This window comes from Chiloscyllium punctatum, chromosome 49 (assembly GCF_047496795.1).
Source record: "Chiloscyllium punctatum isolate Juve2018m chromosome 49, sChiPun1.3, whole genome shotgun sequence".
In the NCBI taxonomy this organism is placed as follows: domain Eukaryota; kingdom Metazoa; phylum Chordata; class Chondrichthyes; order Orectolobiformes; family Hemiscylliidae; genus Chiloscyllium; species Chiloscyllium punctatum.
Window position 1 is genome coordinate 23656161 of NC_092787.1, and position 25708 is coordinate 23681868.

Genomic DNA, 25708 nt, shown 5'->3' on the forward strand with positions numbered 1-25708 from the left:
TAACACAAATCGTCTGCCCCGAATGCAATAGCTAGAACCCACAACCATGATTACCTGAACTTCACTGTTGTGTGAATCCAAATATTTGTACCATAAGACAAAAAATATAGGAGCAAAATTAGGCCATTCAGCCAATGGAGTCTGCTCCCCCATCTGGTCATAGCTGATCTGTTTCTCAGCCCAATTGTCCTGCCTTCTCACAACCTTTTATCCCCTCATGAATCAAGAACCTATCTATCTCTATCTTAAATATGCTCAATGACTTGGCCTCCACAGCCCTCTGTGGCCGAGTTCCACAGGCTGAAGAAATTCCTCCACACCTCCTTTCTAAAGGGTCATCCCTTCACTCTGAAGTCATGCCACATGAGAAGCTTCTGAATAATTTAAGAGCTCATGGTTTTAGGGGCAAGGTATTGGCATGGATAGATGATTGGTAGGCTGGCAGAAGACAGAGTAGAGATAAAGGGGTCTTTTTCTAGATGGCAGCCAGTGACTAGTGGAGTTCTGCAGGGGTCTGTGTTGTGACCACAATCATTCATGTTGTTCGTTGATCAACTGGACAAAGGAACTGAGAGCATTTTTGCTTAGTTTGGAGATGACATAAAGATAAGGAAGGGGCAGGTTGTGTTGGGGAAGCAAGGAGGCTGCAGAAAAACTTGGACTGACTAGGAGATTAGATGGAGAAGTGGAATGGAAAACAGTGTGGGAAATGCACTTTAGTAGGAAGAATAGAGTTGTAGACTTTTTTTTTAAACAGGGAAAAGCTTTGGAAATCTAAATCTCAAAGGGACTTGGGAGTCGCAGTCTAGGATTCACTTAAGGTCAACATTCAGGTTCAGTTGGCAATGCCTTCTGGAAATCCACATAGATCATGTCCATGGCTGTCCTTTGTCTAACGTAGTCGTTACCACAAAGAACTCTAACAGATTTGTCAGGCATGACCTCCCCTTGACAAAGCCATGCTGACTTGGCCCTATCTGCGCATGCGCATCCAGGTATTGTACAATCTCATCCTTAATGGACGCTAAAATCTTACTAACTACTGGAGTCAGGCTAACCATCCCCCCCCCCCTATAATTTACTTTCTTCTGCCTTCCTCCCTTTTTAAACAGGGGTGTTACATGATCCATTTTCCAGTCCTCTGGGATTCTCCCTGACTCCAGTGATTCCTGAAAGATCACCAATTCTTCTGCAAGGTTTCTCTGCATCTACTCTGTCCAGGCCTGTTGTGATTTCACAAATATCTGTCCAAGCCGTGGTCTTCAAGCCAAGGAAAGTGGTCCCAGTTTCTTTAGTTTGTCCTCATAATGAAGGTTTCTTATCCCTGGAACCACTATTGTAAACTACTACTCCATTCTCTCCAATGTGTTGACATTCTTTCTGAAGTGTGGCACCAAATATTGTGCACAATACTCAATTGAGGTATAACTGGTGCCTGACAAAATTTCGGTCTAACTTTTTTTGCTCTTATACTTTAAGGCCCTGGTAAGTGAAACTTAAAATAGTCCAGTTTTGAAATTGTTCTGTCTATCTGTCATTGCCACCTTTACTGATTATACACATATGCAGCCAGGTGTCTTTGCTCCTGCATCCCCTTTAGATTAGCACCTTTTCATTGTCTCATGTCTCTTCATGTTCTTTGTACCAAATGTATTGCTTCAAACTTCTCTGCATTACAGTTTATCTGCCAATTGTCTGCTCTCTGCCTTTTGGAGTTCAGCACTCCTCTCCACACGGTTTACAATGCTCCCATGTTTTTGTGTTGTCCACAAAACGTGAAATTGTCTCTTGCACACCAAGATGTAGATCATTAATGTATATCAAGCAAGGCAGTGATCCCAATATTAACATCTGGAGAACTCCACTTCAAACCTTCCCCTAGCATGAAAAATATGCATTAATCATTATTATCTTTCCAATTACTCATCCAGTTCTGTGCACATGCTGTTGCTGACTCTTTTACTCCATGAAGCACACATCATCAGTATTGCCCTCATCAACCCTCTATGTCAACTGTCTCAAAAACAGTTTCCAAGTTATTCAGACTTTCACTAAATCAATCTATGCTAATTCTTACTCAGTAACCCAGATTTTTCCATGCAACTATTAATTCCACCTTGAATAACTGGATGACACAGTGGTTCATGGTTAGCACTGTTGCCTCACAGTGCTAGGGACCTGGATTTGACTTCACCCTTTGGTGACTGTGTGGAGTTTGCACATCCTCCCTGTGTCTGCGTGGGTTTCCTCTAGGTGCTCTAGTTTCCTCCCACAGTCCAAAAGATGTGCAGGTTAGGTGGATTGACCATGCGAAATTGCCCTAAAGTGTTCAGGGATGTGCAGGTTAGGTGGGTTAGCCATGGGAAATGCAGTGTTACAGGGATAGGGTAGGGGATGGACCTGGATGAGATCCTCTTCAGAGGGTCGGTGTGTACCTGATGGGCTGAATGGCCTGCTTCCATGCTGTAGAGATTCTGTGGAATATTTCTGGCAGTTTCCCCATGACTGAAGCTGAACTGGCCTGAAAATGCTGGGCTTATCTTTACAACATTTTTTGGAACATGGCCATGTTTGCAAATCAGCAATCCTCTCGGGGTACCACTGAATACAGAGAAATTTGAAAGATTATAGCACATGCCTCCTGAAGCTTCCCCTCTCACTTCCTTCGATATTCTTGGTGCATCTCGTCTTACTAACCTTAAGTGGATGGTTTATCCACCTCCTTATCAATTTTAAACCCTTCCAGTGATAGTTTCCACGTCTCTCAACATGACCTGAGCACCATCTGTCTCATAGGAAAAGATAGATTCAAAGTACTTATTAAATACACCAGTCATACCTCTTGTCCCTATGTCCCTAATCGGACATAGTCACCTTTTACCACCTTTTTACTGTTTCATGTCTTTAGAACACTTTGGCATTTCTCTTTATCCGAGCTGCCAGTCTTTTCTCATAATCCCTATTTGCTTCTCTGTATCTTTTCAACCCCTATGCTGAACCTTCTGTCTTCTCAATTGTGTTTGCCACCTGATACAGGCCATAACTGTACTTACTCTTCTCTAATTTGTGCATCATCTCCTTTGTCATCTAGGATCTCTGGACTTGTTTGTCCTACCTTTTCTTTTTCTGGGAATATATCTCATCTGTCTCTGAAACATCTCTGTAATTTCCTTGCAGATTTGTTCCTTTATACCTCACCACCAGTTGGTGATGTACAGATTAACTGGACAATGTTGGACGAGCTGCACCCTTGTTCCTTCGTTCGAGCCAAATTGATTCTGTCCTCAAACCCTCTGAAACATCTTTGTCCAGTGCTGTAATATTCTCCTTAAGCAATACTGCCAGGCCTCAATTTTACCCTTTCAGATATTTTCTAAATATTTTGTAACCAGGAATGTTTATCACCTAGCCCCTGTCTTACTTTGAGCCAGGTCTCTGTCATCACCCAAGTATCACAATCTCACATATCAATCTGTGCCTAGAACTCCCCAGATTTGTTAACCAGACTCTGCTTTTGCTTACATGCACAGTGACCCTAGTTAAAAGTTAATTGCTTTCTCCTTTACTCTGTCTTCAACTAATACCTTTCTATTCTCTGGAACTAGTACTTTATTTTTAAATTCTTTCATGGGTTGTGGGCATTGCTGGCCAGGCCAGCATTTATTGCCTATCCGTAATTGCCCAGAGGGCAGTGATGAGTCAGCCACATTGCTGTGGGTCTGGAGTCACATGTAGGCCAGACCAGGGAAGGATGGCAGTTTCCCTCCCTAAAAGACAATAGTGAACCAGATGGTTTTTTTTCTAGCAATCAACAATGGTTTCATAGTTATCATTACACTTTTAATTCCAGATTTGTTGAATTCAGTATCTGGAATGAACCTGGGTCTCCAGGTTACCTAAATCCAGGTTAATAGTCTCACGATAATACCATTAGGCAGTTACCTCCCCATTATTCGTCTCAAAGCATTTTGTGTGCCCTGGTATTACTCGTTAATTTTCTCTCTTGATTGCTACACTCCTGCTGAGTTAGTTCTAAGTCCTCCCAACAGCACGAGCAAGGTGCATCAACAGGAAACTCCATCCCAGTTCAGTCCAGGTACAACCTTCCCAAAGCCAGTCCCTGTATGCCAGAAATCTAAAACCCTCCCACCCGCACCATCTTTGCACCAACATTGACCTACCTTATCCTTCTATTTCTATAATCACTTGTATGTGGCACTGGGAGTAAACCAGAGATCACTACATTCAAGATTCCCTCCCACCTACCTACTGAAACTCCGATTGCTAGATCATATTCCCAGACTTGCCTACTTTGTAATTACCAAAGTGGACCCCAACCTCTGGCTGTTCTCCCTCAGAAAACAGTTCTGGAGTTGTGGTGTGGTGTCCTTGACCCTGGCATCAGAGAGGCAACGTGCCCACCCTAGATGACATTGCCAACCACAGAAATGTATGTCTGTTCCCCTACCTTTCACACTCCTTCCTTCTCTGCTGTACAGGAGTGCACAGTGGCTCAATGGTTAGCACTGCTGCCTCATGGTGGCATGAACCTGGGTTTAGTTCTATCCTCTGGTGACAGTGCAAACTCTACACGTTCTCTCCATGTCTTCCTGGGTTTCCTCTGGGTGCTCTGGTTTCCTACCACAGTCCAAAGGTGTGCAGTTTAGGTGGATTAGCCATGTTAAATTACCGATAGTGTCCAGGAATGTGCAGGTTAGGTAGGTTAGCTATCGGAAATGCAGAGTCACAGGGATAGGATGCGGGGTTGGGTGTGGTGTGATGGTCTTTGGACGTTTGGTGCAGAATTGATGGGCCGAAAGACGTGCTTCCACACTGTAGGGATTCTATGATTTCTGTTACAGTTGGGTCACCTGTGGTACCCTGGGCTTGGAATTTGCTGCATTATTCTGAGGAGCCCTTGCCTTCTCCACCATCCATGCATTCCCTGACCTGTTTCTCTTGGACATTCCAGCTGTGACCCATTCCCAAAGTGCCTGTTTGCCTCTAACTTGTGCTGTAACCACACTTGTTTCTGAACACACTAAACATGTGGTCCTCTGCCTCTCAGATGCATCCCACTGACTCCAGTCAACACTCCAACTCCAAAACCCAGACCTCAAGCTTGTGCAGTTGATGACTGTTGCTGTAGGTGGGTTCCCTACTTCAGTGCAGTGTTCACATCTCCCCACTATCCACAGCATGGACATTGCACATGGGCTGAGCTGCCCTGCCATACTTTACTTTAACTTTGCCTACACGGATTTCAAGTGATTTTAACCTTATTCTACTCTTTACTGTTAGACTAGTGAAAATTAGATGTTCCAGCTTCACTTTAGAGTAAACCTCTACAATATAAAAAAAAACCCAAAGAACTGCAGATGCTGGAAGTCAGAAGTAAAAACAGGAATTGCTGGAAAACTTAGCAAGTCTGGTTGCATCTAGGGAGAGAACGCAGAGTTAATGTTTTGAGTTCAGTGAGCCTCCTTCAGAATGTTCTCAAAGTTCTGCCTTGACAGAAGGAAATTTTCTTTCCTTAGCCTGTCCATCATCTATGTAACTCAAGAACCCAACAATGTGGCTGACCTTTACCCGTCCTCAGTCATGTCTTACAAGCTGTCCAGATGTACCAAGCCACTGCGCTTGCCCTGGATTAAGAAGGCAGCTCACAACCATCTATTTACAATAATGCCAACAGAGAGCGCATTTGGGAATAGTCAAGAAACACTGGTTTAGAAAGTGACACCCACATCCTGAGAATTGAGAACATTCAAGTTTCTAGTTTTATAGTTGTTTTCAGTAGCCAGTCTGCTTCGTCAGATCATGGATCAAAGCAGCTTAAGTCTAAAGAACTTGCACTGAAGACAACATTTGTTTTTTTTTTAAATATAAACCAAGGGTGTTGGGTTCACAGAGTATGTTGGAATCATCCTTGAAATATGCAGCGCTTACCGAATGCCTTTCCATTGAAGTCATAAATTTAATTTAAGCTCACGTTTATAACTCTCTTATCAGGTGCTGCATACATATTGTGTATCTCGCTGTACTCCGTAAGCTTGTTCAAACCTCTGCTGTTTATAATCACCCAAGTCCCATTCGCCTCTAACTCTTTGATTTCAACTTGAAACATTACCTTGATTTTAATGTTCTCGTTATTATTTTCAAGTCCTCCCATCACCTTGTGAACCTCATTGCACTTTGTAATCTTGCCTGAGATCTTTGCACTGCAATTCTGGCCTCTTCCACCATCCCCATTTTAGTGATTCTAACCAATGCTGGTTGTGCCCATTTGGTCCCAAAATCTGGAAGACATTCCTCAAACCTCTCCACTGTGTACCTATTTTTTTTTCCCATTTTGTACGCCCCATAGTCTTTACGTCTGTTCTAACGAGCACAGAGCTGCTTTGCTCTTTTAGAATCCCTACAGTGCAGATAGAAGCCATTCGGCCTATTGAATCTCCTTCCAGAGAGCATATCACCCCTATCCCTGTAACCTGCATTTTCCATGGCTCATCCACCTAATCTGCACACCCCTGGACACGAGGGGCAATTTAGAATACCTAATCCACCTAACCTTCATATCTTTGGATGGTTGGAGGAAAACTGTGCAGACAAGGGAGAACATGCAAGTTTCACATAGTCAGTCACCTGAGGCTGGAATTGAACCTGTGTCACTAGCGCTATGAGTCAGGGTCACTAGCGCTATGAGTCAGCAGTGCTAACCACAGTGCCATCCTGAAATCTGCTTCTGTGCTTTGTTGAGTTTTGTTTGATCGCCCTCCCATGAAGGGCACTGGGATGTCTGTGTTAATGAAGACAGAATAGAAATGCAAACTGATTTTGTAATGGTTTCTGTTTTAAAGTAGAGGTCAACTTGGAGATATCAGATTACAAAGCAATGGCTTTCACTAAATGAGCGCATTTCAGATCATTCTGAGAGAAAATTGTGCACCTACATATTAAAAAATTTTTTGTAGTTAAGTGCATTGGGGGATACAATGGATGTGATATGTCCCAAGTAGACAGAAGTTTTCTAATTAGTTTTCTCCTTTCTTTCACTGCCTGAAATTCATTTCCAGTGTCCTCCTCTTGCTTATTGTTGAATGAGAATCCTTGTCCTGGAGTTTCTTTAGATTGGAGGAGAGAAAGGATTATTCTAGTTATTAGATTAGATTAGATTAGATTAGATTAGATTAATTACAGTGTGGAAACAGGCCCTTCGGCCCAACAAGTCCACACCGCCCCGCCGAAGCGTAACCCACCCCTACCCCTACATCTATATCTATATCTACCCCTTACCTAACACTACGGGCAATTTAGCATGGCCAATTCACCTGGCCTGCACATCTTTGGAGTGTGGGAGGAAACCGGAGCACCCGGAGGAAACCCACGCAGACACGGGGAGAACGTGCAAACTCCACACAGTCAGTCGCCTGAGGCGGGAATTGAACCCGGGTCTCTGGCGCTGTGAGGCAGCAGTGCTAACCACTGTGCCACCGTGCCGCCCAACAGGTAGAGGGTGTGAAATGTCTGGGGCGTTTTCTTCTTCTCCCAAGGTTGTCGTTAAAAACAAAAGATGAAGGGAAACCACTTGGCCATCCTTTACAATGCTGAAGGAGACAATTGCCTGAGCTGATGCTGCAGCAAATGTGTGTCCCCCCACCCACCAAAACGCAATCTATTGAACAACACAGATTCTAAACCATTGACTTCATGTTTTTTAACATTTTTCAAACAAAACAATTCATATTACTTCGAGTAATATGTTTATGATCTCAATGTTGTCGCACGTAAGAAATTGCGCTTTCTATATTGGCCTGCAGTACATATTTTGTACAGAATGTACCACACCGGCACAAGCTGACCTATGCTTCATTTCACCCAATCAACGTAACTTTCCATCCTTGCCTCCTTCTGTGTATTATCATTTCCTGTAAATGCACCTGTTGCTCCTGATCGAATGCAATATGATTTCACCTTCTGTCTTATACATATGATATCTGTTTTTTAAAAACCAATATTTAATTTTTTTTTATTTGGTTTACCTCGTGGTAGTAATCTCACTTTGTAAATACACCAGTCCAAGATTAGAAGCATTTAGTTTACTTTGCTACCTGTTGCCTCACTGTGTGTGAGGTGTTTTAAAACTTCTTCAAATAGTACATTTAGACTCTTGCATAATAAACTAAAGAACTGCAGATCTGAGACAAACAAAAACAGTTCTGCCAGCATCTGTGGAGAGGAAACAGCATTAAAGTTTAGAGTCTAGTGACTTTTTCTGAAGAACAGTCACTGCACTAGAAACTTCAATGCTGTTTTCTCTCCCTAGTCACCTAGACTCTTTCTGTGTCACCTTCATAAACTTTGTTCTAAAGCAGTTTTCAATCTTGCTGCTGTTCATATTCATAAAAATAGTGACCTCCAAGTTGCCGAGTATCAATTCCCTCTCAGACGAAGGTGTGAAATTTATTCACCGTTTTGGAATTTTTTCTTGTGTTTTGCTAAATTTCATGGTTTGTTGAAAGTGATGACTCTTGGACTGATTTCTCTGGAAGCCAATTTTTTTTTTCTCAAGATTGCCAAGCTTAATTTTCTTTGGATTCGCGTGTTCCATTGTAGCAGCAGTTTTCTTTTTAATGAGATTTCGACCTTTTTCCACAAGACTGATATTGTGTTTTGAAATTCAGCATCATTTCTCTGCACTTGTCAAACAGTATTATGGCATCCTCAGAAATATGTTTTGCACTCCCTTCCCCAACTTGCTTCTCTGCTTGCCTTCCATTTAACAGTGGTGCCCCATGACATTCTTCAAAATAAAACTTGAGTATTCACCAACACTTGTAATTATTAGCTTGTAATCCCAATTTATATCTCCTTTTCCTGGTCATTTAACACCTTTGGTTTCTCACAAATTGGAGAAGATTTTGATGCAGTTCCAAATACCCCCTTATTATATTGTCATTTGGCAACTCTAACAACAGTGTCTTTGATGCCAAAGAGTAGGAGGGAAGTATTTGCTGCCAAGTGTAACCCAAAATTAGCTTGTTTATCACTTCTTCCTAGTATGTCCTCCATCGCATTGTGCATTTAATTTGTACAAACTAGAAGCAGAAGTTGGCCATTCAGCCCTTTGGGCCTACTCTGCCATTCAGTGAACTCATGATTGAACTCTGTGTTGTAGGTTGAACATTCCCATCTGTTCCTAATTGCCTTATTATTCCCTTGGCAACAAAAATCCACATAGTTGCCCCTTAATAAGTATTCAATAGCCCTGCCTCCACTGCCTTCCTTACTTGTACAACCCTCCAAGGGATTGAACAGTTGATGAAACAGTCTGTGGAAAAACAACCAACCTTCACACTTTGAGGTCATCAATCTTGCTTGAAGAATATTTGCTTCACAGTATCAATGCCTCGTGAATATCATTAGTGCAAATGCTGAATCATCATCAGATTTTTATTGTTTTGGCAAGAATGCTACCTTCTTCACTCATGTTCTAATAGAGACAGGATTTCAAACTGTACATCCTTTGCCTCTACTGAGAACTCAGGCTCTTCATCCATACTAATGCGGATTTCACTGATTACTTAACCCTTCCCAGCACCTGCAGTTATTTGTTATTCCCAATTTAATTTGTTGTCCCCAGTTTTACAGGTCATATTCTCAATTTTCCCGTAGACCTTTTTTCAATCATCTTTCTGTTTGAACACTGTAATTCTAATTTACGCACAACATCTTGTTGTGTTTGATTTTATAACATGCTGACTAATGTGTGTATAATGAATACTACACAGCCCATGCAATTTATGAAAAGGTAACAGTGAAATTAGAGTTTCATTCTGGGGTCAGTTGCAGCTATTCCCCTTCTGCTTATTTCATTCCTTATTTAATCAACTGGACCGAAAATGTTCTGAATTTCATTTTGTCCTTTGCTCTCGAGTCTTGCTGTTCTGGGACTTCTTACCCCTCCCTTTTACCCTTTCTTCCACATTCTGAATGTTTTTTAATGCCCAAGCCATGGCGCCACATAGTCATTACTTCTTGATTTCTCTGGACTTCTCTCTAATTCTTCCAAACCTGATGCTGTGTCTTGGCCCTTTTCATTGAAAAACACATGGGTTCCCACATGCTGTCCCAAAGTAGTCAGTCATCAGAAGTAGGCAAAAGTGAGGACTGTAGATGCTGGAAGCCAGAGTTTAGATCAGAGGTGCTGGAAAAGCACAGCAGGTCAGGCAGCATCTGAGGAGCAGGAACATCGACGTTTCGGGCAAAAGCCCTTCATCGGGAATAGAGGCAGGGAGCTTCCAGGGTGGAGTGAGAAATGGGTTGTGGGGGGGAGGGAAGGGCTGGGGAGAAGGTAGCAAAGACGACAGAATCATCAGAAGTAGCCAATCAGCATTGTCTAACAATGCACATGACCAGAGCTGCATGACTTCAACTGAAAAAAAGCATTCATGGAGGTGTGTAGAAAAGAGAAAATTTGGATGTTGTGTAGAAAGTTATGAGGCTTGACAGTTATCGTTTTTGGGGGAGCTGACACAAGACTTTTTTTTGAGTTTGCGTTCTCAAAGTTGATTTTGTTACTGAAGGCTGGAGGTATGTGTGTGGTTATTTTTATAAACAACTTGCACCAATATGTTTTAAGATGATCACAAAGTCAAGTTTGGAGACAACAAAAGTATTGCTGTTTTCTGGGTTGTATGTCTTTAACATATTTCTTGTTACCTTCTCTCTTTTTCTTTCTCTCCTTATTTTTCCTTCTACCTTTGCTTTTCTCCTGTTCCATCCCTATCTTCACTTGGACCCACACAACCAAACATGCTGACCAACCTTTAGAATCAGTCTGGACCATCATTGTTGGCCAATCCAACAAAACCTCTCCAATGATCTTGCTTTGCACCACTTCTTTGACAACCTCCGTGGTATGTAAATTATGGTGGGGGACAATTACAGACAAGATATTCCAGAGGGATGATTTTCTACAGCCTGGTTTAAAATCCACTTTTTGGCAAACATCAAATGGTTACTAGTTCTCTACAGACTTAAAGGTCTGCGTTGCTTAATTCTGAACTCACTTTGAATGACTATGTTAGTTCAGACCATCCAGGCTGTTTGCTTAGCCAAATTCTATGCATTGCTATTCATGAACTTGAAAGCTGATCATTACAAATATAAGTGTGCTTGGAAACAATTTCTAGACTGTAATCTGTCTGGATTTAAATTATGGTTGTAAACAACATGAACTTTACATGGAGTTCATTCGCCCCAAAACCTGACGACTAAATGTGTAGTTTTTTTTTTAGTGATAAATATAATCTTGTACTTAGCTAGAATGACAAAGTGTTATGCTTCACTGAGGTCTGGAAATCAGATCATGCTATTTCCATGCTATCATCACAAAGGTTGAAGGGTTTTTTTTCAAAGAAGTCAGAAAAATTGGGGAATTTTGTTATCTTAAAGACCCAGGTTAACAGAAAACATGAGAAAGTGAGGACTGCAGATGCTGGAGATCAGAGCTTAAAAATGTGTTGCTGGAAAAGTGCAGCAGGTCAGGCAGCATCAAAGGAACAGGAGAATCAACGTTTCAGGCATAAGCCCTTCTTCAGGAATGAGGAGGGTGTGCCAAGCAGGCTAAGATAAAAGGTAGGGAGGAGCGTTGGGAATATGATAGGTGGAAGGAGGTTAAGGTGAGGGTGATAGGCCGGAGAGGGGGTGGGCGCGGAGAGGTTGGGAAGAAGATTGCAGGTCAAGAAGGTGGTGCTGAGCCTGAGGGTTGGGACTGAGAAAAGGTGGGGGGAGAGGAAATGAGAAAGCTGGAGAAATCTGTATTCATCCCTTGTGGTTGGAGGGTTCCTCGACGGAAGATGAGGCGCTCTTCCTCCAGGCATCGTGTTGCCATGGTCTGGCGATGGAGGAGGCCAAGGACCCGCATGTCATTGGTGGAGTGGGAGGGGGAGTTAAAGTGTTCAGCCACGGGGCGGTTGGGTTGGTTGGTGCGGGTGTCCCAGAGGTGTTCTCTGAAACGTTCTGCAAGTAGGCGGCCTGTCTCCCCAATGTAGAGGAGGACACATCAGGTGCAGTGGATGCAGTAAATGATGTGTGTGGAGGTGCAGGTGAATTTCTGACGGATATGGAAGGATCCCTTGGGGCCTTGGAGGGAAGTGAGGGGGAGGTGTGGGCACAGGTTTTGCATTTCTTGCGGTTGCAGGGGAAGGTGCCGGGAGTGGAGGTTGGGTTGCTGGGGGGGTGTGGATCTGACGAGGGAGTCGCAGAGGGAGTGGTCTTTTCAGAACGCTGATAGGGGAGGGGAGGGAAACATATCCTTGGTGGTGGGGTCCGTTTGGAGGTGGCGGAAATGACGAAGGATGATATGATGTATCTGGAGGTTGGTGGGATGGTAGGTGAGGACCAGTGGGGTTCTGTCCTAGTGGTGATTGGCGGGGCGGAGTTCAAGGGCGGAGGAGCGAGAAGTGGAGGAGATGTGGTGGAGAGCATCGTCGACCACGTCTGAGGGGAAATTGCGGTCTTTGAAGAAGGAGGCCATCTGGGTTGTTCGGTATTAGAATTGGTCCTCCTGGGAGCAGATGCGGCGAAGGAATTGGGAATATGAGGTGGCATTTTTACAGGGGGCAGGGTGGGAGGAGGTGTAATCTAGGTAGCTGTGGGAGTCATCGGTTTATAGTAAACATCCGTGTTGAGTCGGTTGTCCGAAACAGAAATAGAGAGGTCTTGGAAGGGGAGGGAGGAGTCTGAGACAGTCCAGGTAAATTTGAGGTCGGGGTGGAAGGTGTTAGTAAAGTGGATGAACTGTTCAACCTCCTCGTGGGACCACGAGGTAGCGCCGATACAGTCATCGATGTAGCAGAGGAAAAGGTGGGGGGTGGTGCCGGTGTAGCTGCGGAAGATGGACTGTTCCACATATTCAATGAAGAGGCAGGCATAGTTGGAGCCCATGCGGGTGCCCATGGCTACTCCTTTGGTTTGGAGGAAGTGGGAGGAAAGAGAAGTTGTTCAGAGCGAGGACCAGTTCAGTCAGTCGAAGGAGGGTGTCAGTGGAAGGGTACTAGTTGGTTCGGCGGGAAAGGAAGAAGCGGAGGGCTTTGAGGCCTTCGTGATGGGGGATGGAGGTGTACAGGGACTGGATGTCCATGATGAAGATGAGGCGTTTGGGGCCAGGGAAGCGAAAATCATGGAGGAGGTGGAGTGCGTGGATGGCGTCCCGAACATAGGTGGGGAGTTCTTGGACTAGGGGGGACAGGACCATGTCAAGGTATGCAGAAATGAGTTCAGTGGGGCAGGAGCAGGCTGAGACAATGGGTCGGCCGGAGCAGTCAGGTTTGTGGATTTTGGGCAGGAGGTAGAAACGGGCGGTGCGGGGTTGTGGGACTGTGAGGTTGGAGGTCGTGGATGGGAGATCTCCTGAGGTGATGAGGTTATGGATGATCTGAGAGATGATGGTTTGGTGGTGGGAGGTGGGGTCACGGTCAAGGGGGCAGTAGGAGGAGGTGTCCGCGAGTTGGCGTTTAGCCTCAGCAGTATAAAGATCGGTGCGCCAAACTACCACCGCGCCTCCCTTGTCTGCTGGTTTGATGGTGAGGTTGGGGTTGGAGTGGAGGGCTGCATGTTCTGAGGGTGAGAGGTTAGAGTGGGTGAGAGGGGTGGACAGGTTGAGGCAGTCAATGTCGCAGCCGCAGTTGGCTCTGAAGAGATTGAGGGCAGGTAAGAGGCCAGCACGGGGTGTCCAGGTGGATGGGGTGTGTTGGAGGCAGGAGAAGGGGTCATCAGGCGGTGGGTAGGCGTCCTGGTTGAAGACGTAGGCGCTCTCCACCGCATCTCCTCACTTCCCGCTCTTCTGCCCTTGAACTCTCCCCCTCCAATCACCACCAGGACAGAACCCTACTGGTCCTCATCTACCACCCCACCAACCTCCAGATACATCGTATCATCCTTTGTCATTTACGCCACCTCCGAACACACCCCACCACCAAGGATATATTTCCCTCCCCACCCCTATCAGTGTTTCGGAAAGACCACTCCCTCCGCGACTCCCTCGTCAGATCCATCCCCCCACCAGCCCAACCTCCACTGCCGCACCTTCCCCTGCAACCGCAAGAAATGCAAAACTTGCGCCCACACCTCCCCCCTCACTTCCCTCCAAGGCCCCAAGGGATCCTTCCATATCCGTCAGAAATCCACCTGCACCTCCACACAAATCATTTACTGCATCTGCTGCACCCGATGTGGCCTCCTCTTCACTGGGGAGACAGGCCGCCTACTTGCAGAACGTTTCAGAGAACACCTCTGGGACACCCGCACCAACCAACCCAACCATCCCGTGGCTGAACACTTTAACTCCCCCTCCCAGTCCATCATGGACATGCAGGTCCTTGGCCTCCTCCATCGCCAGACCATGGCAACACGACACCTGGAGGAAGAGCGCCTCATCTTCCGTCTAGGAACCCTCCAACCACAAGGGATGAATGCAGATTTCTCCAGCTTTCTCATTTCCCCTCCCCCCAGCTTGTCTCAGTCCCAACCTCAGACTCAGCACCGCCTTCTTGACCCGCAATCTTCTTCCCGACCTCTCCGCCCCCACCCCCTCTCCGGCCTATCACCCTCACCTTAACCTCCTTCCACCTATCGTATTCCCAACGCCCCTCTCCCAAGTCCTTCATCCCTACCTTTTATCTTAGCCTGCTTTGCACACCTTCCTCATTCCTGAAGAAGGGCTTATGCCTGAAACGTCGATTCTCCTGTTCCTTTGATGCTGCCTGACCTGCTGCGCTTTTCCAGCAACACATTTTTAAGTAACAGAAAGCATGAACCAAGTTTCTGATGTTTTCCAATCAACCTCTTCAATTATCGTTATACAGCACTGGAGTAGGTGGGACTTGAACACATAGACACAACCACCAGCCTCCCCCCTCCTCCAGTTTCCAGGCATTCAGACAGAGACATGAAAAAAAATCATACCTCTTATGCAAAGCGGGAAAGAAAAGGAAAGCAAATTACCTTGAGGTTTGCTGAATGATTCTTGTGCTAATGAGAACACTACATCTTAATCTTCATTCTCCAGATACTTACACTTGTTTCACAGAAGCAACTGAATGCCTGGTACACACTTAAAAAGATCTTTATCAATTAACTGTTACAGCTTACAGCAACTTTAAAGGGGAAATTAACTGGCTTTCTTCAGGCTTGACATTTTTGTTGTTTACTGCTGAATATAAACAGCTTTTCCTCCTCCAGGTATGATGTTTCCTACCCAAGCCTTCACACCCTCAAGCTGTTCACCTACCCAGAAGCTAGTCATATGGTTTTTGGCAGGCAGAATATTTTTTTGTCATCAGTAACTGCTCACTAATCTGCAAAATAAACAGCTACTTGTTGCTGTCCAAAGCTTCGATTGCACATGTCCCTCCATTGTAGCTCATTTCAGAAACTTGGCTTAATTTCAGCTTGAAAATGTGTTGCTGGAAAAGCGCAGCAGGTCAGGTAGCATCCAAGGAGCAGGAGAATCGACGTTTCGGGCATCAGCCCTTCTTCAGGAAAGGCTTAATTTCGGCTTGAAAAAGCAGCTCTGCAAACAGTGCTCGCAATGAGTATCAGGCTACATGCTTTTAAAAAGGCACCAATCCTTAAACAATCATTGGTTTTTAAATCAGTTCTGTTCCCATACAATAAGTATGGAAAAAAAAATACTGTCTTTTCAAAACTGAGTTTTTGGCTTGAGTAGGCAGTGTTAGTGATCCTGTTGTGCTTGTTTCTCATTTTAGGATGAACCTTAAAATTGTTCAAGAGTTAGGAGATCGGGCAGCTCAAGGCCGAGCCTATGGTAACCTTGGTAATACACATTACCTTTTAGGGAACTATAATGATGCAATAGCATTTCACAAAGAGGTAAGAATTAGTCTTTGTACATGATGCTACCGTGATTTGAAGTAATGTGGTGTTCTGAAAATGAGAAAGTTCAAAATTATATGTTGCTGTCAGAAGACTTTAAAAGAAGGTTTATGAATAAATTAAGACACAAATTCCAAATTCAAGAAAGCATGTCATTAGCACCCATGCATTTCAGCTACTTGTGATAAATTGATTGGAGGTCGTGGCCCAGAAGATAGAATTAAATGTATTGTGGGACAGAAAAGAGTCCATTATATCAGACAGCAAGGTGGAAGAGGACCAATGGTTAGAAGGATCTTAGAACAGGATTCCCAGCAAGCAATCTAGCTTATAATATACTACATCTGTTTACTCAACACACAGAGTCTATTTAAACAGTTACGACAGCAAACAGTCGACAGAATCTATTTCAGTCTTTCTGAACTGCAGCAAATAGAGATAAATATTGAAATAACAACCATGGATCTCAATTAAAGTCAAGGTGTTTGCTCCAGCAAGGAATAGTTTGTCAAGGGTTGTTGCATAATACAAATTGTGTTTAATCAGGTGCAATCTGTAATTGACAGCAAAATAATCCAATCATCTCCATCTGGCCAGGAAGTGTGGTACCACTTCCTGCAGTTTGTCTTCACAGCTGAATTAATGTTGGGATTAAGAATCTGCCATAATTAATAAATGGGTTTTACAGACCAGATGGCTGGGATGCCTGTATGACATATGAGGACTATGACCTTCTGTTGATATAACATATGGTTAGTGTTGAGTGCTGACTGATAGCAGGGGAATTGACACAATCACATTATTAGCTAGAAGAATCTGATTGCAGGTCATACCACTGAGAATGTTACGGATTAAAGAGATGGGATGGCTGTACACTATTGATTCTCAGTGGTCCGTCTGTCAGTTGCATGTTCAGAAAGTAAACCAGCTCATAAATATAGACTTTTCATACAACTGGATGATTTTTTTCCCCCCTCATGATCAGAGTAGAAGTAGAAGTAAAAGCTCGAGCATAAATTCAAAACTAAAATACAAGTCTTTTCTCATGTAACACATTTGGCGGTGCTGTGCAGAATTGGGTGTCGGTTCCAAGTGTAAGGAATAATGAAGTTACAGTGGTGATGTCACTGGATTAGTAATCTGAAAATTCAAGATAATGTTCTGAAGACATTGGTTCACATCCCACCATGACATTTGCATTAATTTGAATTTATTATAAATCTGGAACGTAGACTTAGTCTCAGCAATAAAGATATCGAATTGTTTTTTTAAAAAAACAGTCTGCTTCACTGGTGTTCTTCAAATCTGCCGTCATAACCCACTCTCGCCTACATGTGACTCCAGGCCCATAGCAACACGATTGACCCTTGAGTGTCCTCTGCAGCTGCCCCAGGAAGCCACTCTGTTCAGTGGTAACCAGCATCAGCAAAGCCCATGTCCCACTGAAGAATAAAGAAAAATAGATGAACTCTTGAATCCAGCTGCCTTGCGGTGGCAAGGTCATGTGTTGTACTTAAACATGTTTGCTCTTGCAAAAAACGTTCGAGGACCAATCCCTGATTCCTAATTCAAACTGCTCAGCAATAAGGGTAGCATTAGTGATGTGGAGAGGCTACGTTGGTGTTTTGTTTTGGAGCAAGTCCCTTCTGTAGGGTGTTGATGGAGCAGCTAATGATTAATCATTTCATCTGTCCAGTGGGTGGATAACTATAATCATCATAGAATCCCTCCTGTGTAGATACAAGCCATTATGCCCAGCATATCCACTCTGACCCTCCAAAGAGTGACCCTCCAAAGAGTAACCCACCCAGACCACTCCCCTACCCTACTTACTATACATTTCCCCCAACGAATGCATTTAACCTACACGCCCCTGCACACTATGGGCAAGTTAGCGTGGTCAATTCACTTCACCTGCACATCTTTGGATTGTGGGAGGAAACCAGAGCACCTGGAGGAAACCCACGCAGACACGAGAATGTGCAAACTCCACATAGACAGTCGCTGAAGGCAGGAATCAAACCTGTGTCCCTGGCACTGTGAAGCAGTAGTGCTAACCACTGAGCCACAGTGCTGCCAACTCAGAGTCATCGAGTCAGAGATGTACAGCATGTTGCGGCTGTACAGGACATTGGTTAGGCCACAGTTGGAATATTGTGTGCAATTCTGGTCTCCTTCCTATCGGAAAGATGTTGTGAAACTTGAAAGGGTTCAGAAAAGATTTACAAGGATGTTGCCAGGGTTGGAGAATCTGAGCTACAGGGAGAGGCTGAACAGGCTGGGGCTATTTTCCCTGGAGCGTCGGAGGTGAAAGGGTGACCTTATATAGGTTTACAAAATTGAGGGGCATAGATAGGATAAATAGGCAAAATCTTTTCCCTGGGGTGGGAGAGTCCAGAACTAGAGGTGAGAGGGGAAAGATATAAAAGACCTAAGAGGCAACTTTTTCACGCTGAGGGTAGTACGTGTATGGAATGAGCTGCCAGAGGATGTGGTGGAGGCTGGTACAATTGCAACATTTAAGAGGCATTTGGATGGGTAGGTGAATAGGAAGGGTTTGGAGGGATATGGGCCAGGTGCTGGCAGATGGGACTAGATTGGGTTGGAATATCTGGTTGGTGTGGATGGGTTGGACCGAAGGATCTGTTTCCATGCTGTATATCTCTATGACTCTATGACTAAATGCACCCTTGGCAAAAGGCAAATTCAGAAACAGATTATCTCACATGCAGTTCTCCAATCTAGGAGGAAAGAACATCAATTCAGAAACAGAACAGAGAGAGAGAGAGTAGCAACTGGGGGAGACTGACTGTCTTCCAACCCCAGCTGAAAACTCACTAGAAATCCTGGGTCGGTGACAGCTTGACCACACCCACTCAGGCTGCTTTTATTGTTCCAGCTTTTTAAAAAAGAAACCTCGGGCTACACCAGATGTTTATCTTCTCATAGACTGCTCATCACCAGTCCTCCAATCTCTCTCTGAAAGAAACGATGACAAAACGCACCTCTTAAAGACATAGTATCGTCACAATACAGACTAAGTAAGACTGAAACACTGCCTGGAAGAGTTGGGGGGGGGGGGGTGGAGCAAAGTCCATTTGAACCTTTCAAAGGCAATTGGGTGTATACCTGAAGAAGAGCAATTTGCAGATTTATGGGAGAAAAGCAAGGATGTGGAACTAAATTGGACTGCTTCTTCCAAGGGCTTGGCAAATATCAAGATGCAGTGGATGTGCTCATCTGCTGTAAGGTTCTCCGACTTGGTGCAAGATTGGGGAGCTGTGATCCGTTCACTAGTTTGGCAGCAGTAATTCTGGTGCCGAAACAGAAGTCATTAGGAGGGTGAATAAAGATAGTTATTTTCTCTGTGCTGCAATCAATGAAAACACTTGCTGGTCTTTGAGTTCTATTTTAATAAGGTGTGCACAGAGTAGACATAAAGTTGACCAGTCTTTCATTTCTGTTCACTATCATCTTATAAAAGGACATCTCTAAACCACATGCCCAAGTAATATGGGCATTGTGTAGTAAAGTGTGGGTCATTTGCAGGCACTCGTAGAACAAAAGAGGCCATCATTCGATAGTGTCTGCACTATCCTCTTTGAGAGGCCAATTGGATTAGAATCATAGAATCTCTCCCGTGTGGAAGCAGGCCATTTTGCCCAATGAATTCGCACTGACCCTCCAAAGAGCATCCCACCCAGACCCACCCTCTCCCCATCCCTGCAACTCTGAATCTCCCAAGGCTAATCCATCTAGCCTGGACACTCTGGGCAATTTAGCACAGCCAGTCTAGCTAACCTGCACATCTTTGGACTGTGGGAGGAAACTGGAGCACGCGGAGGAAATCCACACAGACATGGGGATAATGTGCAAACTCTAAACAGACAGTTGCCCAAGGCTGGAATCTAACTCGAGACCCTGGCACTCTGAGACAGCAGTGTTAACCGCTGAGCCACTGCCACCCTAAACCCATTCCCTTTGCTCGGTTTCCCTGCAATTTTACACCTTTTATAGTTACCCAATTCCTGTTTAAATGTCACAATTGAGACGACATCCACCTCCATTTCAAACATAAATCAGATTACTGTCATCTCCTTTCCAGTACTTTTGCATTAAATTTGTGTCATCTGGTTATCAAACCAAAAAGTGAACAATTTTCATGAAAGCCCCCACAGACCTGAGCTCGTGCTGATTTTTCAACTACCTTTTGGGAAATATGAGAGAGTGGCTCAGCATTGGTGAGCTGTCTCCTTTCCTTCCTTCTCTCTGATGGAATAACCCAACTACCATCAGTGTCAGGAGAGTGATCAGGTCCTGTCCCTCAATCCCATTGTAGCAGGGAAGATTACACACTTTAATCTCTTTGCATTTCAAAAATGAGATGGAAGAACATGGATTCTCATGAATAAAAACCGAAAGAACTGTGGATGTTGTAAATCAGAAACAAAAACAGAAGTTGCTGGAAAAGCTCAGCAGGTCTGGTGGCATCTGTGGAGAGAAATCAGAGTTAGTGCTTCGCGTCTGTTCTGAGGAAGGGTCACGTGACCCAAAATGTTAACTCTGATTTCTCTCCACAGATGCTGCCAAACCTGTTGAACCTTTGCACAGAGTCTTGAGAGTTTGAGACCATTTAAATTAAACACTTAAAATAGAACTTGAAATTTATGGGCCAGAATTAATGAAAACTGAAATTTATGCAAGATGATTTCAATTGTAAAGCATTTTAAATGTTCAGTTGAAAGTGCTTGAGTGAATCACAAATACTGGACTGTTCATTAATCTAATGGTGGGCGGCACGAAGGCACAGTGGTTAGCACTGCTGCCTCGCAGCGCCAGAGACCCGGGTTGAATTCCTGCCTCAGGCGACTGACTGTGTGGAGTTTGCACATTCTCCCCGTGTCTGCGTAGGTTTCCTCCGGGTGCTTCGGTTTCCTCCCACTACCCAAAAATGTGCAGGTTAGGTGAATTGGCCATGCTAAATTGCCGTAGTGTTAGGTGAAGGGGTAAATGTAGGGGAATGGGTCTGGGTGGGTTGCGAGTCGGTGTGGACTTGTTGGGCTGCAGGGCCTGTTTCCACACTGTAAGTAATCTAATCTAATTTAAGTTTTGTGTAATAATGAGGGGATAACATTGGGTTTCATTAGATGAATGGATGTATATTTGGTCTACATATGCTTTCCCCAGTGCTGATAACTGTTCATATATATTTTATGGTTCTAGACAATATAGTAGCAGACTCTCTGCAAATGAAATTTGTCTGATTATTAAAAATCACACAACACCTGATGAAGGAGTGGCGCTCCGAAAGCTAGTGTGCTTCCAATTAAACCTGTTGGACTATAACCTGGTGTTGTGTGATCTTTAACTTTGTACACCCCAGTCCAACACCGACATCTCCAAATCATGTCTGTTTATTGTGATTGTTAGAATATTTTCTCTAGGGGGCGCTGCTGTTAAATGCTTTCAAACAAGTTACTTTTCAGATTTTAAAAAGTCACAGTCGCACTTTAAAATAAATATATTAACCGGTTATTGCAACACTTGTTTATAAATGCTCAATTTAAGATGATAGTTAGCAAATGGTAGAAAATATTTCACCATTGGCAAAGCTGAGAGTGATGCAGAGGTTGTGAAATATCTGATGGATCAGATTCAAGTGTTTGAGAGATCAAGTCATCAGGGTTTTAACATTTTTCAATTATTTTTTCAGCGTCTTTCAATAGCAAAAGAATTTGGGGATAAAGCAGCTGAGAGAAGAGCTTACAGTAACCTTGGGAACGCGCACATATTTTTGGGAAAATTTGACATGGCTGCTGAATATTACAAGTAAGATTTGATTGCTCTTGACAAACAGAGACCCTTGATCCTGATCTGCTCTTCAATTAGATTGTGGCTGTATCTTAACTCTATCTGCCTTGTTTAGTTTCATAATGCGTAGAACCCTGATGAAAATCTACATTTCCGTTTTGAAACGATTGTTAAAAGGCAGTTTTTTTGAGGGAAGGGTTCTGGATTTCCACCACTGTTTGTGTGAAAATGTACTATTATCCCTGTAAAGTCACCCAAGATTATGTCCTGTTGTTCTGGACTTACTCCACCCCAGCAGAGAAATTAGTTTTTCTTTCTTTGTTCCATTTTTATATATCGCTGCTCAATCACCACCACACTATCTTCAAGAGAAGGCAAACATAGTTTGTACGACCTGTCCTTGTAATTTATCCATTGTAACCTGATTTAATGGAACCAAATATTTTGAATTCGAAGGGAATTTTCAGGCAGAACAGTTTCTGGAACAGGAAGATTTTGAAATGGTGATACTGTCAATTTTAACATGTGGGAAAAGCCCTTGTTGCTCGTAAGTGAGTACTGTAGTAGTAAACTGGTTGCATTTTTAAAGAGTTTGCAAAGTAACTAAACATCAAAGACAGCTAGCTCACAAGAACATGAGGGGCCCTCAGGAAACAATTGGTTTGACAGAGGAGGCTGAGGCTCTGTCAGAAACTTTGGAGGTTTTTGAAACTTTGCCTTGTTTGGGAACACTAAGCACTTTGGGGAAGGAATTCCACAGTGCCAAATAGTTGAAAGTCAACTCTTGATGGTCAAAAGGCAGGAGGTTGGAAGTTGCAGGAAAAATACTGTGACAAGTCTTGTAAAAGTAGTCACACTCCCAATGCAAAGTTCAGTTATCAATGCATTGATAAGACCACATATGAAGTACTCTGTACCATATCGATCTCCTTATTTGAGGAAGGATGGAAACGTGTTGGAAACAGTTCAGAAGTGGGCTTACAAGACTAATAGCTGGGATTGGCTTTAGTGGAATAACATTGCACAGCTTAGGATGATATCTGCTTCAGTTGAGAAAAGTGAGAGCTGACTTAATTGGGACATGGAAGATCCTGAGGGTGCGTGTGGAAAGGATGTTTCCTCACATAGAAGATTTTAGAACTTGGGGTCACTGATTTTTTTTGAAAAATTAGGTGGTTACTCATTTAACACAGAAAAGGACAACTTTTTTCTGAGTCTCCTAAGATTTAGAATTCTCTTCCTCAAACGTTGGTGGAAACAGAGTCTTTCAATAGGTAGGTATATTCCTGATCAGCAAAAAGATAAAAAATTATTGGGAATAGATGGGAATGTGAGTAATGAATCCCTCAACCTTATTGAATGGTGGACCAAACTTGAGAGGCCGAATGGCCTATTCCTGCTCCTGGTTTGGATGTTCGTTTGGAGGTTTCAGAAAAGTAATTGTGTAAGTGGTTACAAAGCTATGCTTAGTTAAGGGTTGAGGAAGTTCAAGGGCTGGAAGTTAATTTCACTTGACAGTGGGATAAGCACATTAAGGCATTTGACCCATCATGTCTATGTGTGCTGTCTGGGAGCACTATCCCGTTTGATCACTCCCCTATTCCTTCTGCATAGCATTGCAACTTTTTCCAGTTTAAGTGTTTATCCAGTTCTTGAAAATTACTATTGAATCTGCTTTTGGCTTATGCCTTGCAGAACACACCAATTCACATTGTAATCTCACACCCTTCTACCTAGTTCCCTGGTCCTGCACTAGAAACTGTTTCTGTTTCCTCTTATGTAGTCTATCACACTGATCATTGAAAGACAATGATCAAGCCTCCAGTCACTCTCCTCTGCTTAATTGCCAACTTTCATGGCCTCTCCAACCTTAAAAAGGCTTTCACATCCTTTCCAAAGTGCAGTGACCAGAATGGTTTTGTACAGGTTTAATATAATGTTCTATTTTTGTACTCTTGTGTTTCTTTGGATAAAGCCAAAAATCCCACTTCCTTTGAAATGGGCTTCTTAACTCAACCTGCCACCATTAAGGATTTGCTTGCAAGTGTCATTGTTTGAATAGAAGAGTGTATTGCTCACTGGAATGATGTCTGATTTGGAGGCAACCTGGCGTGCATGGCAGTTTCTTCAATGATTGAAGAGAAAAAAGGATGGAGGGAGGAATGTGTTTTGAAACTGAATTTAGGGATCATTGTTGATGGAATGGATATGGATGTTCAGGTTCACCTGGTTAGCCCTGCTGCCTCACAGCACCAGGGTCCCAGGTTCGATTCCAGCCTTGGGAGACTGTCTGTGTGGAGTTTGCGCATTCTCTGGGCGCTCAGGTTTCCTCCCACAATCCAAAGATGTGCAGGTTAGGTGAATTGGCCATGCTAAATTGCCCATAGTGCTAAGTGGATTAGATTAGATTAGGTTCCCTACAGTGTGGAAGCAGGCCCTTCGGCCAAACAAGTCCACACCAACCCTCTGAAGAGTAACCCACCCAGACCCATTTCCTTCTGACTAGTGTACCTAACACTTGTGGGCAATTTAGCATTGCCAATTCACCTGATCTGCACATCTTTGGACTGTGGGAGGAAACTGGAGCACCCGGAGGAAACCCAAGCAGACACCGGGAGAATGTGCAAACTCCACACAGACAGTCACCCAAGGCTGGAATCAAACTTGGGACCCTGGTTCTGTGAGGCAGCAGTGCTAACCACTGAGCTACAGTGCCACAAGAAATGTAGGATTATCCAATATTAAATGGTGGAGCAAAGCAGACAAACAACCTGGAAATATTTATAGATCGGGGCCTAAGAACAAACGGAACCATAGAATCCTTACAGTGTGAATGCAGGCCATTTGGCCCATTGAATCCACAACGACCCTCCAAAAAGCATCTCATTCCCCTACCCAATCCCAAGCATCTTGCATTTCCCATGGCAGTTCCAGCTCACTTGCACATCTAGTCTGGAAACTTTGGGCCAATTAGCATGACCAATCTACCTCCCCTGCACATCTTTGGACTGTGCGAGAGGAAACCAGAGCACCCAGAGAAAACCCACACAGACGGGGAGAAACATGCAAGTTCCATACAGACAGTCGCCCGAGGGCGGAATTGAACCTGGGTCCCTGGCACTGAGGCAGCAGTGCTAACCACTGAGCCACTCCGCCACCCCAAATAAAGCCATCTGAATCATTGTGTTATTCTATTTTACCGATGGTATTGATCTGAGAAGTCACTTATGTGGACATTGCACATGCGGTTAGACCTCTTTATTAACAGAAGGAAGTCAACTTTTATTGTAAGCACCTTTCATGCCCAGCAGATGCCTTGTAATCATTTTGAAGTGCACAAACTGTCTAATGCAGGAATGCAGCAGCCAGTTTGTGCATTGTAAGCTCTCATAAATAGTAATATGAAAATCTATTTTGTGATTTTCACTGAGGGATAGATGTTGGTCAGGACACTGAGGCATTTCCCTGCTCTTTTTCAAATTTGCGCCACAAGATTTCTTGCATTCACCTGAGAGGAGGAACAGGGGCTGTTACATCATATCTGAAAGGCTGCGTCTCAGAGCACTCGAGAATGCAGTGTTAAGTGTCAGCGGCTTGAGTCCTGAATTGGGATCTGAAGCTGTAACCTTATTCCCATGTGATGACTTACTGAGCCATAATTTGACACTGTCAAATCTAGTGAAAGAATGATACGATTAATGTGGCAAAATGAAGTTTTGCCTGTGAGAATTGTGGCCAAAAAGGTTACTGTTAGCCTTGCCATCTGACAAAGTTGTTTTCTTACTCTGTCCTTCTCATCACAGATTGGGTCATTGCATTTTTGTGTTGCAGCTGAGTTTCAGGATTAAGTTTGCAGCCATTCATAATGCACTCATTTTTTAAAATGTAATCCCCTCCAAGGCACTTGTAGTTGAGCTTCCTGGAGAATTTGCGAATGTCATATTCCTCTTTTCCCGACACAACAGCCCCCAGCCCAATTCAAAGACAATCAGCCTGA

General features: G+C 43.8%; 1 protein-coding gene across 7 annotated transcripts in view; it reads left to right on the forward strand.

Moving 5' to 3' along the window:
• Positions 1–25708, forward strand: part of gpsm1b (G protein signaling modulator 1b) — a 251508-nt gene that overhangs the window by 98432 nt on the left and 127368 nt on the right. For all 7 annotated transcript variants that reach the window (XM_072565870.1, XM_072565869.1, XM_072565867.1 and 4 more), the window contains 2 exons: positions 15774–15897; positions 21614–21729. In XM_072565870.1, coding sequence (XP_072421971.1) covers positions 15774–15897; positions 21614–21729 — 240 coding nt within the window. The remainder of the gene's footprint in view (positions 1–15773; positions 15898–21613; positions 21730–25708) is intronic.